Below are 13592 nucleotides of genomic sequence, written 5' to 3'. Positions count from 1 at the left end.
ACTACTTTAAGTGTCTCATTTCCTAATCTAATTCCCTCAGCATCAACCGATTTAATTTGACTACATTCCATTATCCTCGTTTTGCTTTTGTTGATGTTCATCTTATATTCTCCTTTCAAGACACTGTCCATACCATTCAACTGCTCTTCCAGGTTCTTTGCTGTCTCTGACAGAATTACAATGTCATCGGCGAACCTCAACGTTTTTACTTCTTCTCCATGAATTTTAATACCTACTACGAATTTTTCTTTTGTTTCATTTACTGCTTGCTCAATATATAATTTAATAACATCGGGGAGAGGCTACAACCCTGTCTCACTCCGTTCCCAACCACTGCTTCCCTTTCATGCCCCTCGACTCTTATGACTGCCATCTGGTTTCTGTACAAATTGTAAATAGCCTTTTGCTCCCTGTACTTTACCCCTGATACCTTCAGAATTTGAAAGAGAGTATCCCAGTCAACATTGTCAAAAGCTTTCTTTAAGTCTACAAATGCTAGAAATGTGGGTTCCCCTTTTCTTAATCTTTCTTCTAAGATAAGTCATAAGGTCAGTATTGCCTCACGTGTTCCAACATTTCTACGGAATCCAAACTGATCCTCCCCGAGGTCCGCCTCTACCAGTTTTTCCTTTCATCTGTAAAGAATTCGCATTAGTATTTTGCAGCTGTGACTTATTAAACCTGCTTTCTTTGGGATTGGAATTATTATATTCTTCTTGAAGTCTGAGGGGATCACATATTGAAAATATTTTTCAAATATATGATAAATAAATTTTATCCATGAAAGGGTTAATGAAATTTGTGATAAATAATATACTTCAGATGTTTTTTATTCCAGTCTTTGATCACAATATCAATTCTTTTGATGATCACTGGTTTCAGTCAGTAACAACCATCCTCAGATCTAAAATATAAATATGTATACACCTAGTGAGTCTTTCAACACAATACAGCTTTACGTATCACAATATACTATCACACAACCATGGAAATGTACAGATAAAATATGGTAAAATGTACCTGTTCTACACCATGTCCTAAAGTGATAAGGCCGTAATGGCATCATCAAAACATATCAATATCCTCAGCACAGCATTACCACATAGATCTAAAACAAGGTGTAGAATAGATCACATTGTCCACACAGTCATTCTTTCAACTGGCTACTGAAGTAGAGTAGCTACCAGACATTTGTTTGCCTACATCCTAAATAGATGTCGCTACTGTAGTCTTAGATGTAGTCATCATTTATATAAGAAACATAATCTGATAAAAACACATTAGGTACAACACATGTAGCATACTTTTCAACATTGATAACTATTATAGAAACCAATTGTGATACAGTAAAAGATATATACAGTTACCCATGTCATAGCTGGTGAAAATAATATACTTCTTTTTCAGGTCAGGAAACCAATACTGGAAATAAGAATAGTCTTCACAAAGATTTAAAGTCACTGACTTTGATACAGAAAGGTGTCAGTCATACTGGAACAAACATTTTCAAGAACCTACTTCCAGCCATAAATAGTTTAACTACTAATTAATCTTAGTTTAAAGAATCCTAAATAATTTATTGGTGACCAGTTCCTTCTAAGTGCAGCCATGTGAGCAACATAAATAAGTATTGTAAACTGATTTCCTCTTCAATGATGTGTAGCTACAACAGCCTCAGATTTATCATATGCACCTCAATGTATTGTACATTTACATATTTTCTGACAAGTTGGCAATTACATCTTAAATGAAACTGTGTTTAAGAGTTTTTGACTTATTCCACATTCATAAAGATTGTTTCACTTAGTATCTCTGGAAGAAATATCACCATGACTTTTTATGACATGTTCTACATCTTTGAGGATCTATCAGACAAAAGAACATCTAATCTAATCACTCTATCTTCTGCCTGCAGGAAAGGTGTTTGCCATGTCAGTCACACTGGAGGCTGTGACACCTCTCATAGCAACACCAGTTTATACAGGATTTTTCAGTGTCACTATTGACACCTTTCCTGGAGCCTTCCATGTGCTTTCAGCATCAGTCATGGTTGTGGATCTGGTTCTCATCCTGTAAGTTGTGTGATGACTAAAACATAAGAGATTTATTATTATTATTAATGTTAATTGTTGCTACTGGAAATAATCCTCAGCTTGGAATGAATATTACTATATGATAACTGTTCTGAAAACTAACTGAACTTAGAAGCAATACACGCACACACACACATGCTCAAAGGATATAAACTGGTTATAAGGGCAGAAATGTCTACTGGTGGCTGAGGAAGGTGTACTGAACAGCGTCACATCAGTATTATGTCACTTGCAGACTAATAATTGTAGCTATACAGGTCACATGTTTTTAAGTTGGTTAGTATCTCCAAATAGATGTGGCAAGACCAAGCCATTAATGCTTGTATTCCTCTGGGGAGGTCAGGTGTTGAAGTGTAGACACATGGATGCAAAATGGTTAGTCTATACTGACAGTATAGTCTACTTAATGGTACAGTTAGGGTCATGCAGAAAACATCACATCACAAAGTTTGTGATGTGTTTGTGGAAAGGCTGTTCAATAAAAAACAACCAACACATCGATATGTCACAAGCTGTGACATGGTCATGGATTGCAATAGTAATCCAGGAAGTGTAGAATAAATTTCTTTTATTTCCATCAATGATAACAAACCTTTTGATTCTTAGAATACTGATTTCAGTCAGCAATGACCATCATCAGCTTTTTCATAAAACAGATCAGAAAATAGTGATTGCTGACTGACACTGGTAGTCTAAGGACCAAAAGTTTTTTGATCACCAATAGAAATAAAAGAAATTTTTCTACGCTGATGTGTGTACACATTAAAGCATCACATATAAAAATATTTGTGTGACTCTGCCACATTTTCAAGGTCATAAATACAACTAAAAGTCAGGCAGCCCAGAAGATTTTTAAGGCAAGATAGACCAACATTTGGATAATGTTTAGCTCCTAACAAGCATTTCACTCTAAAAAAATCATTAGATTATCACCAAACAGAAAGATATCTGATGATTTCATGGTACAATGAAATACACTGTGTATCATAGATTTTATAGTAACTTACAGAATATAGATGTATATTATGAATCCTTTAAATAGCAAGACTATTGTTGGAATAGAACACAACTGAATAATATTTGAAGAAGCAACAGAATGTTCACAGCCAAAACAAAACCTTGAAACAGGCTAGCCTCTGTAACCCAGGACGCAAGAAGTTTCAGCAAAAGTATGGTGAACTGTTGTGAGCATTAAACATTTTTCTTCAAATTCATAACAGGTTATAGCTAAAAACTCAAAGAACTGAGTAAAAGATCCTACTCAGAACTGTAAGTTAATTGATGAATGAATTTCACTGAAGAGCCAAAGAAACTGGTACAGCAGCCTAATATTGTGTAGGGCTCCCATGAGCATGCAGAATTGCCACAAAATGAAATGGCATGGACTTGGCTAATGTCTGAAGTAGTGCTGTAGGGAACTGACACTATTAATCATGCAGGGCTGTTCATAAATTCATAAGAGTACGGAGGTTGGAAGTCTCTTCATAGCACATTGCAAGGTGTACCAGATATCCTCAATAATGTTCATGTCTTGGGATTTTGGTAGCCAGTAAAAGTGTTTAAATTCAGAAGAGTGTTTCTGGAGCCACTCTGTAGCAGTTTGGGATATGTGGGGTGTTGCACTGTCCTGCTATAATTGCCCTGCTTCATCATTACCTAGGAGGTGCTGTGGCCCATCGGTTGTGCACCGACTATAACACATCTTTCAAACTCACTTAAATCTTGATAACCTGCCATTATAGCAGCAGTAACTGATCTAACAAGTGTGCCAGACACTTGTCTTATACAGGCATTGCTGACAGCAGCTCTTTATTCTGCATGATTATGTATGTCTATATTTGAATGCGCATGTCTGTACCAGTTTCTTTGAACTTCAGTGATTGATCACAATAACTGAAATGTGTATAAATAAAATGATTACAAATTGTAAATTCAGTCAAACAAAAGCTGAAGTAACTTCTGTTCAACCAAGTGATTGGGGGACGAGGCAGTCACAGATACTTTCAAAACCTACAGCAGTTGAAATCGTCAATGCCAACAATGACAAAAGTGTTCTTTTACCTGTTATTGCATTGTCTTCTTTCAGCCAAAGTCTTTAGTGACTTCTCCAATTTAACTGGCATCTGTTTATGATACTTTTCCTCTACCTTCTACAATACTACAGCTTTTGTGACTATCTGTGCTTGCTTGTCCCTACTGCTGTGTGATAAATAGAAATTTCTGTGTCATAATTTTATTGAATTAAGACCAGCTTGATGACTGCAGCGGTAAAGAATACAATCATAAGGACCAATATCTGAAACTTTATTAGTCTTTGCTCTAGCATCTGACTATCATTCACTTCTGGCAGTACTTTTGAACTGGAAAAAATTCAAGTTGTGCCATGAATTGGATTTCATGATAATCTTTATGTTGACTTAGAACTGAGTTGATGGTCTGCTTTTGGGGTCAGAGGAAGGCAAGGAAATACTATAAAACATAAGGTCATGCCTAGCAAATTGCTATAATGCCCATAGAAGACTTGAACTAATGATTTTTTACTGTACTTATCTAACACAATTTTGTAATCAGGTGGTGGCAGAAATTTTTGTTATGGTAAAATACATTGGATTCCACTTGACCTACAGTACTGATAAGGAGGTAGGATCAGTATTAATTGAGTATTATGTGTATGTGGTGTCATGAAGTACACACAGTGATCACTAAAATTAAGATCTCATAAATTTAGGACCAGTTTAATAATATAGTTTTGTGCCAACTGTTTCAAATAATTCTGAGAGTTGACATGTATAATGTCCACATGCATTGTTATCATGACAGGTGATATCAGTTCTAGAATAATGCAGTAGTTTAAAATTCACCATCAGGGAAGCCAGAATCTCACCAGACAAGCTGTTAGCTACTCCCCTTAAAAGAAAACACTGGTCCTGCTAGAACTCTGTAGATGATATGTATTGGTGCCAGGTGATCACGAAACCCTCCACCACTGATAAAAAGTCATGGCAGTGAAGTGGTGCTTATGTGCCACTTGATTGTGTAGAATCAGCATAGTAAGAATGGTCATCATGGAGACCTGACAGGACGGCAGAAAGTATCTATCATTTTTGGATGTACCCATGACTACACCATGAATGAAGTTACCCAATTCTTTGGTGAAACAATGGGTGCCTACAAGGAATGGTGTACCACTTGTAGCCATGTAACATGGCATAAGAACAGTGATAGTAAAAAGATCCTAACTAACAGGGATCAGTGACTTGTGTCACACCTAATGAGAGACAGTTCGTTTCAAACCTCAACAGGAATTGTTGCTGTCATGAATATCTCACCCAGTTTCTTAGTGAACATTGTGAAGGGAGCTACATGCAAAGGGCATTTGGAGTTTGATACTTCACAAAAGGTACCTCACAGTGACAAATTATAAATCTGGATATCTTCAACAGTACCAGTGTAAGGTGCAAGCAACACAAGCCACCATTTGGGGTAAGTGAGAAGGGCACCAGATGTGCTACAACTGTTAAGATTTCTATACTGGGTGTATCACAATTAGTTGCGGCTGCTTGGGACACCAACATGGAATGGGCATAGTGGCACCCAATTACAAGATTTGTGTACATTGCGTAACAGAATTAGTGACAAAAATCTCCAGGGGTGAAAATGTGTTCGGGAAAAGGGAGCAGGGGAAGGGGTGTCAAATGGTAAGCTGCTTGTGTGGAAAAATGTTCTTGAACTGATCCTGGCCTTCAGTGGGTGAAACAACACAAAACTCAGTAGTCCCTGACTGGATCCATGCAATTTGGTCAGATGACTCATGATGTTGCCTCTTTTAATAAGATATTTGACATGTAGTGTGTATAGGGTGTAGTTAAGGCCAAAGATAATTCTGTGATGCTTTTTAGAGATTTTTTGTACCATGGTTTGGGCCTACTCATTTGGGCTACCCAGGGTGTTTATTTCAAGATTCTTTTTGACCATGTTTCAATCTTTCTTCTACATCTTCATGATGAGAATGCTGTGGAAACTTCATCTTCCAAGATGACAAAAGCCATGTTCACATGACTGAATGCTTATGTTCCTGGTTTGTTGAGCACTTAAGGACTCTATTGCACTTTGACTGGCCTTCTTAATCCTAATATCATGGGATATGTCTGGAACTATTTGGAACAGATTGTGAAAAATAACCGTCAACATCCCTGTGGTTTGGTAGCTACAGATGATCTAATCATTGACAACTGGCATAAGCTAGATATGGCAAACATGATGAAACTTGTGCATTCTCTTCCTCACTAAAGTGAGGACATTATCAAGAATAGCTGTGGTGTTATAATTAAAATGTTCAATAACTTACCCAGTAACATAAAATGCCTGACAAACAGAAAAAATTTGAAAACAAACTGTAAAAAAGATTGTCCTTGAGAATTCCCCCTATTCCATATAAGAATTTCTGTTATTGTAATGTGCAAAAGGTGATTGGTAAGAACAACATACTCACATGTGCACATCTAATTTTAAAAAAAAACTTATAAATGTTCTGCATGTAACCATATTTGCAAATTAATTTGCAACATGTATGATTCATTCCACATCATTACAATTGTGGGGCTGGCAGTACCAGTGGCACAGGTGCTTGCTGAAGCAAACTAAGTAAATGGCTGTTTATAAATTATGTGAGTTACTATTGAAACATCAGATATTTCTTCCTAATGGTCAGTTACTCTGTGTATAGTTGTAGGTATGGTTAAAGATTGAAGTGCCACTGATCTATTTTTATAGTATATTAAAATGCTTTATACTCCTCGCATCTTAAAACTTCTTGGAGGAAAACAGGTACCAAGCAAAAACATTGTATTTATTGTGCTCATTTTGAAGACTTTTTGGTGCAACACACATGATACACATAGTACAATACGAATGTTGATTATAGAACAAGAATGTGTGTGTAATTAAAGTGAAGTTAATATACAAAGTTGAAAAACAGTAGATAAACAGCAAATAAAAATAAAAAGACAATACTAAACAAAAATATATTGCTGTGGTTCCAATACATGTAACAGATTGTTCGTAGTTTCTTTCTATAATTCCCTCAGTCAGTGTCTAGAGAATCATAATCATTTCCTTCTGCGGTATCTCTTAAAGAATGACTTCCTGTGCAACACACATGATGCTGTAGTATTGTGTTGTGCAGTTTTCAGCCTTCCTCACCTCCTTCTTTGACCAAGTCTTCGTCTGTCTCCACTCCCTCTTCTTACACAATGGTAAACTACTGGCTGAGAATGGGATATATTATTATAGAACTCATGGTAAAGTGGAGGGATGTAGTTTTTCATCTCCTGAAGATTTTTCTATGTCTGAAATTATACTTCAAACTCATCTTGGTGCATAGGCTGCAAAAAGAAGTATTGATGGGGGACCAATAACATGGCTCCTAAAACTCATTTCTTTAAACACAAGAGCAGGGTTTACTGAATACTTGAAATGCATTTTTAGAGGGTTTTCTTTGCTGATTCAGATTCACCCAGTATTCCTCCATTGTACTTTGTTTCCTTCTATGTGCTTAACAGCTTCATCCATTGCTACAGCATCCATGGCTTCAATTGAAAGGAAGTTTTCTGTTTTAATTTCCACTACTGAAAACTTTCTGCTGATCTACTTCACTGCTTCCATCCTGTCTCAGCGAAGAAATGCATGCTCAGAGAGACCAAAATCATTAACATTTTGTGTATGTATAACCAGTTTCAAGGATCTTATGATATGTTGGCTCAATATACTGATTTTGCCACAAGATATACAAGTGGTACTTCAAAAAATAGGCTATTTAAAAATGCGTTAAATATTGCTGTAAGACCTCCTAAAATTACATATATAGGCTTTTGCTGTACTTGTAGAAATATGCACACCTGAACCTTCATTAAAGATAATATCAGTTCTTGCTCTATCCACCATTTTACTTGTACTACTTATATTTTAAACAGAACCCAGACAATGACTTAGAGTTTTAACTTTATGAGCATGAAGTGTGGCACTATGCATGAAATTGCTTGCACTACTTTTATCCAGAAGATATCCACACTCTAGCTTTCCAAATTTGCATTTAGATCATTTTCTTGAGAAATTTCCACTTGTACCACTTGTACTCTCAACCCCTCAATTTATCTAGCAAATGATCCATGAACATGAAACATAATAACTTTAGTATGATGCCATCTGGGAGTGCCTAATTTTTTGTCTGGCGTGCTTATTTCTATATAGCTACCTATCTCCACATTTTTATTATCAACCATTCACTACATTAATAAATTTCTGATACTGGTCTGCTCTGTTGGCACTATATATACTAGGTTTCCTGATGCAAATGCAGATCAGCCCATTTTCTAGATGTTAATTTAGTATCTCTGTATTTCATTTTCTTTGATTCATATCCCAAACAATCATTTGCCTCAAACATCCTTTTTTATACAAAACATTAGCATTTCCTTGATATCCTCATCACTGTCACTGTTACCAACTTTAAATGAACATTTTGTATGTGCACTGGCTGTGAGCTGCTGAATACTTTATGTAGTGCCTTTCCAACTACAAACACAAAAAATCAGTCCTCATTATTCCACTCAATTTCATTTACAGTAACAACTATTTCAGCTTTGAAAGCCAAACTGACAAGGAGATCAGAAAATAGAACCTCAGAACAAATAGATTTTGCATATCTGGACTCATGTGGATCCTGGTAAACTGGGTAATTCAGATTCCATCTCTGAACTCTGAAGATGGGAGTAACACTTCAATATACTTTTGGTTTATGTTACTCATTTTGCCATTATTTATATCAGTTTTCTCTGTCTTTCATTTTCTCAACACTATTTTTCAGGTCACTTTCTCTCAATTCTGTCTTCAACATGCCTTTCATTTTTTATCTTTCACTTTTTTCCAGTTTGTCTACTTATTATGTATTTTCATCTGTACTCTCTGATGTATTTCCAAATGTTGTTTCCTCATCTGTGACCTTTTGATTGTTAGCAAGTCACTAATACTCAAGAACTTAAATCTCAGCACTTAAAACAGTACTTCTGATTTGTTTAATGGTAATTTCTCTTTCACAATGGATCAAGGACCTGAATTGATCTTTATTAATATATTTCATCTATTCATTTTATTTTTCCTATCCTATTTTCTATATGCCTTTTCTTCCTTGTGAAGAAAGTAAGAGGGACAATCAAAAAGATTCCATTCAAAGGCCATACAGTCCAGAATCAGTATGCCAATTAGGCAAAATTGTCATGAGCATTGAGGCAATCATTCTATTGATGTATGAGATTGAAGACAGATGTTTGGTAAAACACTTCATACTGGTTGAAGGAGTCAGTAACTACATGCTGCACATCCTTATCCAAGAAGAATCATTGACCCTCCAAGGCCTTTTCCAAGGGACTGAAGGAATGGTCATTGCATGGGGAGAGATCAGGACTATAGTGCAGGTGTGTATATGTCCCCTGTTTGAGTTGTTTAACTTCTGTTTTATGACATATCTAATAATGAGATGTTCTTTATCATGAAGCAGCAGCACCCCTTGGATGCAATGGCAATTTTTGACAGACATGCTGTCTCATACACATTCTTCATTATCCAGTAGATGTCTACCAGTGTTTATCCTTTGGCAGCGAAGAAAAGAATAACAGCACATTGCCCCCCCCCCTTTTTATGTGATTTGATAATAATGTTGCTATAATTCACATTTCCTCATTTGCCACATGCATGTCAGAAACACACAAATCAGACTAATCCCTTGTCCACATGTGTCTGTGCATATAAACCCACATTGGAGTCATACTATGTTGCATATACACTGCAGCAACACCCTCAAATGAAAACTTTTTGATCAACCCTTATACCTGAAGCCCAAAAACTTTTTCTTTTTTTGGTGTGTTTCAGCTGTCTAAGTGTTACCCACTTTTCAGTCTCATTTACAAACAGACAGAGAAACTCCTTAAAAACATAATTTATCAAATTGAATAACAACAGATATGAAAGTAATGTATGTTGCACTAGTACTTTTAGAGTTACAGCAAATACCAAGATGATTCAACACCCTAGTCAGTTTTCCTCCTGTCCTCACCCAACTAAGCTAGTTTTCCATTTCATTATGTTGATGATGACATGGTGTAACATCCTGTCCCCTCGCCCTTGTTTCCTGCTTCTGTGACAACAAAAATTAAGATTTAATATATCTCAATAAGAAATGTTGTGCTAGCAATTTTGGCAAACACAGATATTCAGCTAATTGTGATGTATATTAACAATATTTGTAACGTACATTTAGGTCTTTTATGCTATAGTTTCTGTGCTCCACTTCTGCAGGACATAATGTACTTTAAATGTTGTAGGATCGCAGCGTACCTTGGTCGTGGTGCTGCAAAGGAGGAAGCAGCAGCAAAGATACAACAAAAAGAAAAGTCCTTGTCCCAAAGCTGAACGAGCGTACTGCCATTTGGCTGATTTACTCTCCTGCCTCTGTAACATGTCATGCACGTTGCCTACCTGCCACCTGCAATAAGGCCTATGACAAATCGACACAGTTGAAACAAAAGATTATTGTGCATGGACACATGCAAAATCAAAGACAGGCATTTGTGCACATACTTTGTTGTGGAAGCAAGTAACTATAGGATAATATATATTACTGATATTTATTTTTTATTTATTTTTGTTGTGTGAAGAAGTCTTGGAAGAGAATCTCTGATGTATTTTATATGTAAATGTAATTGCACTCTAGCAATCATAATATCAGTCTAGTTGTCCATTGTTAAGAATATATAATATATTATTGCAGCCTTTCATCTCATATACAAAAATTTTGCTTTCTGAGATAGCACAATGAATATTTTCATTATACATCTGAGACTTTTAAAATTAGATTTAAAATTTTTCTTACAATGTTTTTTATATTCTTCAAATTATGTGTACAAAGACAATCACAGTATACTCTAATGAACTATGTTTGCATCTTTCAAATTACTGAAAGTGCTATATTTAATTATTTTCTCAATAAATTCTGAGTATTTACAAGAGCATGGAGTTAGGTACATTATTTGATACACTCCAAACTTTACTTTATTCCACAGTCAGTGTAAAATGTTCCCATTGATTTGATGAAAAGCACTGACAGTGTAATTCCACAGTTATGGAGAGGAGCTAATGTAAAGGCACAAACATTGACTTTACACATGCCTAATAAAAGAAATGCAGGGGGTTAAATATTTGATCAGTGAGCCCATAATTGTATTTACTCTTATTAATATTACAGGTGGCAAAGATTTTTGCCCTTCTGGCTGAATTAGAACATGCAACACAAGATAGGTTGAAGGGGGAAGATCACGTAAACTGGGTAAAGATAATACATAATGGTCAAAAGGGAACAGCTCTTCAGTTTTGTCATCTACATTTGAGCTTACAGTATCAAATAAATTTGACTTGTTACCTGAAGTAGGAAAGGAAGAGCCCTAATCCAGCTGTAGGTCACAGTAGGATGCAGCAGATTTCTTGGAAAGAAACTAAGTGTAGGTCAGCACCAAAAGAGAATATAAAGAAAAGAGTATTGCTGCTAGAGGTAGCAGTCATGGAAAGGGTGTAGGCCAGATGGTACAGGACAAACTAGGAACAGGGTTACAGAGGACATATGAAATTTGTGTCCCAAGATTTTGACAAAAAAGATCATTTTATCATATTAGGGAGAGCAGGGAACAGCCTGGCTGGATACAGAAATTATAGTATTAAGGGTGTCCCAGATGAAATACGAGTAGCAAATGCATGCACAAATGTGAGCTTTGTGGAGGTCCTACAGCATCATGACCAGCCCTGAGATAAAACTTCTGTGAGCTGTGTGAACACAGAATTGAGCATGCTGTTGAAGACTGATATGAGGTCGCATATGAGTGTGGTGCCTGTTGCTACAATTGGGAGATGGGAATATACTAGATATGGCCTACACCAGAATAAGAGAGGGAAAGATAGGTTGGCTGAGTTTCCAGCAAAAAATGCATATGGAGCCACTATTACACAAAGCAAGATACTTGTGTCTGAGAGGTACCTTTCTTAGGTTATACTCAGGATTTGGGTACTCTTTTACGAAATAAATTAAAATAACAGAAAAGCCCCACAAAACCCTTAACAATGAACAGAAAAGCAAGGTTAGCTTATTTCATCAGAATATTAGAGGACTGGTTAATAAGGTAAAAAAGCTTCTTGTATGAAAAATTTAGAGGGCTCTGAAAAAACAGACATTCTGTGCTCTCTGAGCACCACATAATCACAAGGTCAGGTAAGTTCCAAAAAATTACACTCTAGCATATATTAAGAGAGAACAAATAGTTTTTGCAGTGAGCAGCATATAGAAGTGCATGTGTGTGCATGCATTGCATGTATGAATGTGTGTGTGTGTGTGTGTGTGTGTGTGTGTGTGTGTGTGTGTGTGTGTGTGTGTGTGTGTGTGAATTGATTGATATTATAAAATAGTTCATTTTGTTATTGAACTGTTTATAAGGAATTTGGATTACTTACAATGCTATCTGTAGACATCAGCAAGCCGTTAATAGTCTGTGGTGATTTCAGTCATGTTTTCTAAAGGATTCTGAAGAAAATTATCCGCAAAACTTATTTGGATACTACAGTTTGATCTCATTATTACCTCCCCAACACAGGTGGATAAAGACAATTGGACCTTGATTGATAATGTTTTCTTTGCTGAAGCTCAAAGTAAGAATATAACTGTTTATCCAGTAACAAACACACTCTTTAATTATGATACACAGTTAGTCAGATAAATAAGATAGTATCTTACAGTATTGATACTCCTCAGTGGAAAAAAGTTAACTACAGAACAAATGTTTTTAAGAATAGTTTGCAAAAGGTATCTTGAATGCAATTTATATTGAACCAAATGCGGCCATAAAATTTTAGGTATTCCATAATAAATTTATATCATTATATGACAATAGCTTTTCACATAAGCTAATCAGAAAGTACATTAAACAGTAATGTAAAAAACTGTGGATCACTAGAGGGTCAAAGTACCTTGTGAAAGTAAAAGGGAAATGTATCTGTTAACAAGAGCAAGTAGGGATCCTAAAGTAGTTGCCCACAAAAATTACTCAGAATTATTCAGATACAGTATTGAAAAATCAGGGTACATGCACTTTATGTTGTAAATCAGTAATTATAAATATATACTTAAGGCTATATGGAGTGTAATGATACAACAGATGGAACAACCAGCCACAAAACATAATTCAATTTAACTCAATTCCATCTCTTTATTCATCTGTTAACAATATACACTCCTGGAAATGGAAAAAAGAACACATTGACACCGGTGTGTCAGACCCACCATACTTGCTCCGGACACTGCGAGAGGGCTGTACAAGCAATGATCACACGCACGGCACAGCGGACACACCAGGAACCGCGGTGTTGGCCGTCAAATGGCACTAGCTGCGCAGCATTTGTGCA

At 36.1% G+C, this 13592-nt stretch overlaps 1 protein-coding gene across 1 annotated transcript in view; it reads left to right on the top strand.

Annotated features, from left to right (window-relative positions):
• The window catches only part of LOC126271845 (proton-coupled folate transporter-like), a 156327-nt gene extending 145169 nt beyond the window's left edge, over nucleotides 1-11158 (top strand). Inside the window, exons 9-10 of the mRNA XM_049974184.1 lie at nucleotides 1916-2072; nucleotides 10472-11158. Coding sequence (XP_049830141.1) covers nucleotides 1916-2072; nucleotides 10472-10559 — 245 coding nt within the window. The 3' untranslated portion in view covers nucleotides 10560-11158. The remainder of the gene's footprint in view (nucleotides 1-1915; nucleotides 2073-10471) is intronic.
• Nucleotides 11159-13592: the final 2434 nt, after the last annotated feature.

The sequence above is a fragment of the Schistocerca gregaria genome, chromosome 1, assembly GCF_023897955.1.
Source record: "Schistocerca gregaria isolate iqSchGreg1 chromosome 1, iqSchGreg1.2, whole genome shotgun sequence".
In the NCBI taxonomy this organism is placed as follows: Eukaryota; Metazoa; Arthropoda; class Insecta; order Orthoptera; family Acrididae; genus Schistocerca; species Schistocerca gregaria.
Note: the sequence above shows the minus strand (reverse complement) of the source record. Positions and strands in the feature narration are given on the sequence as shown.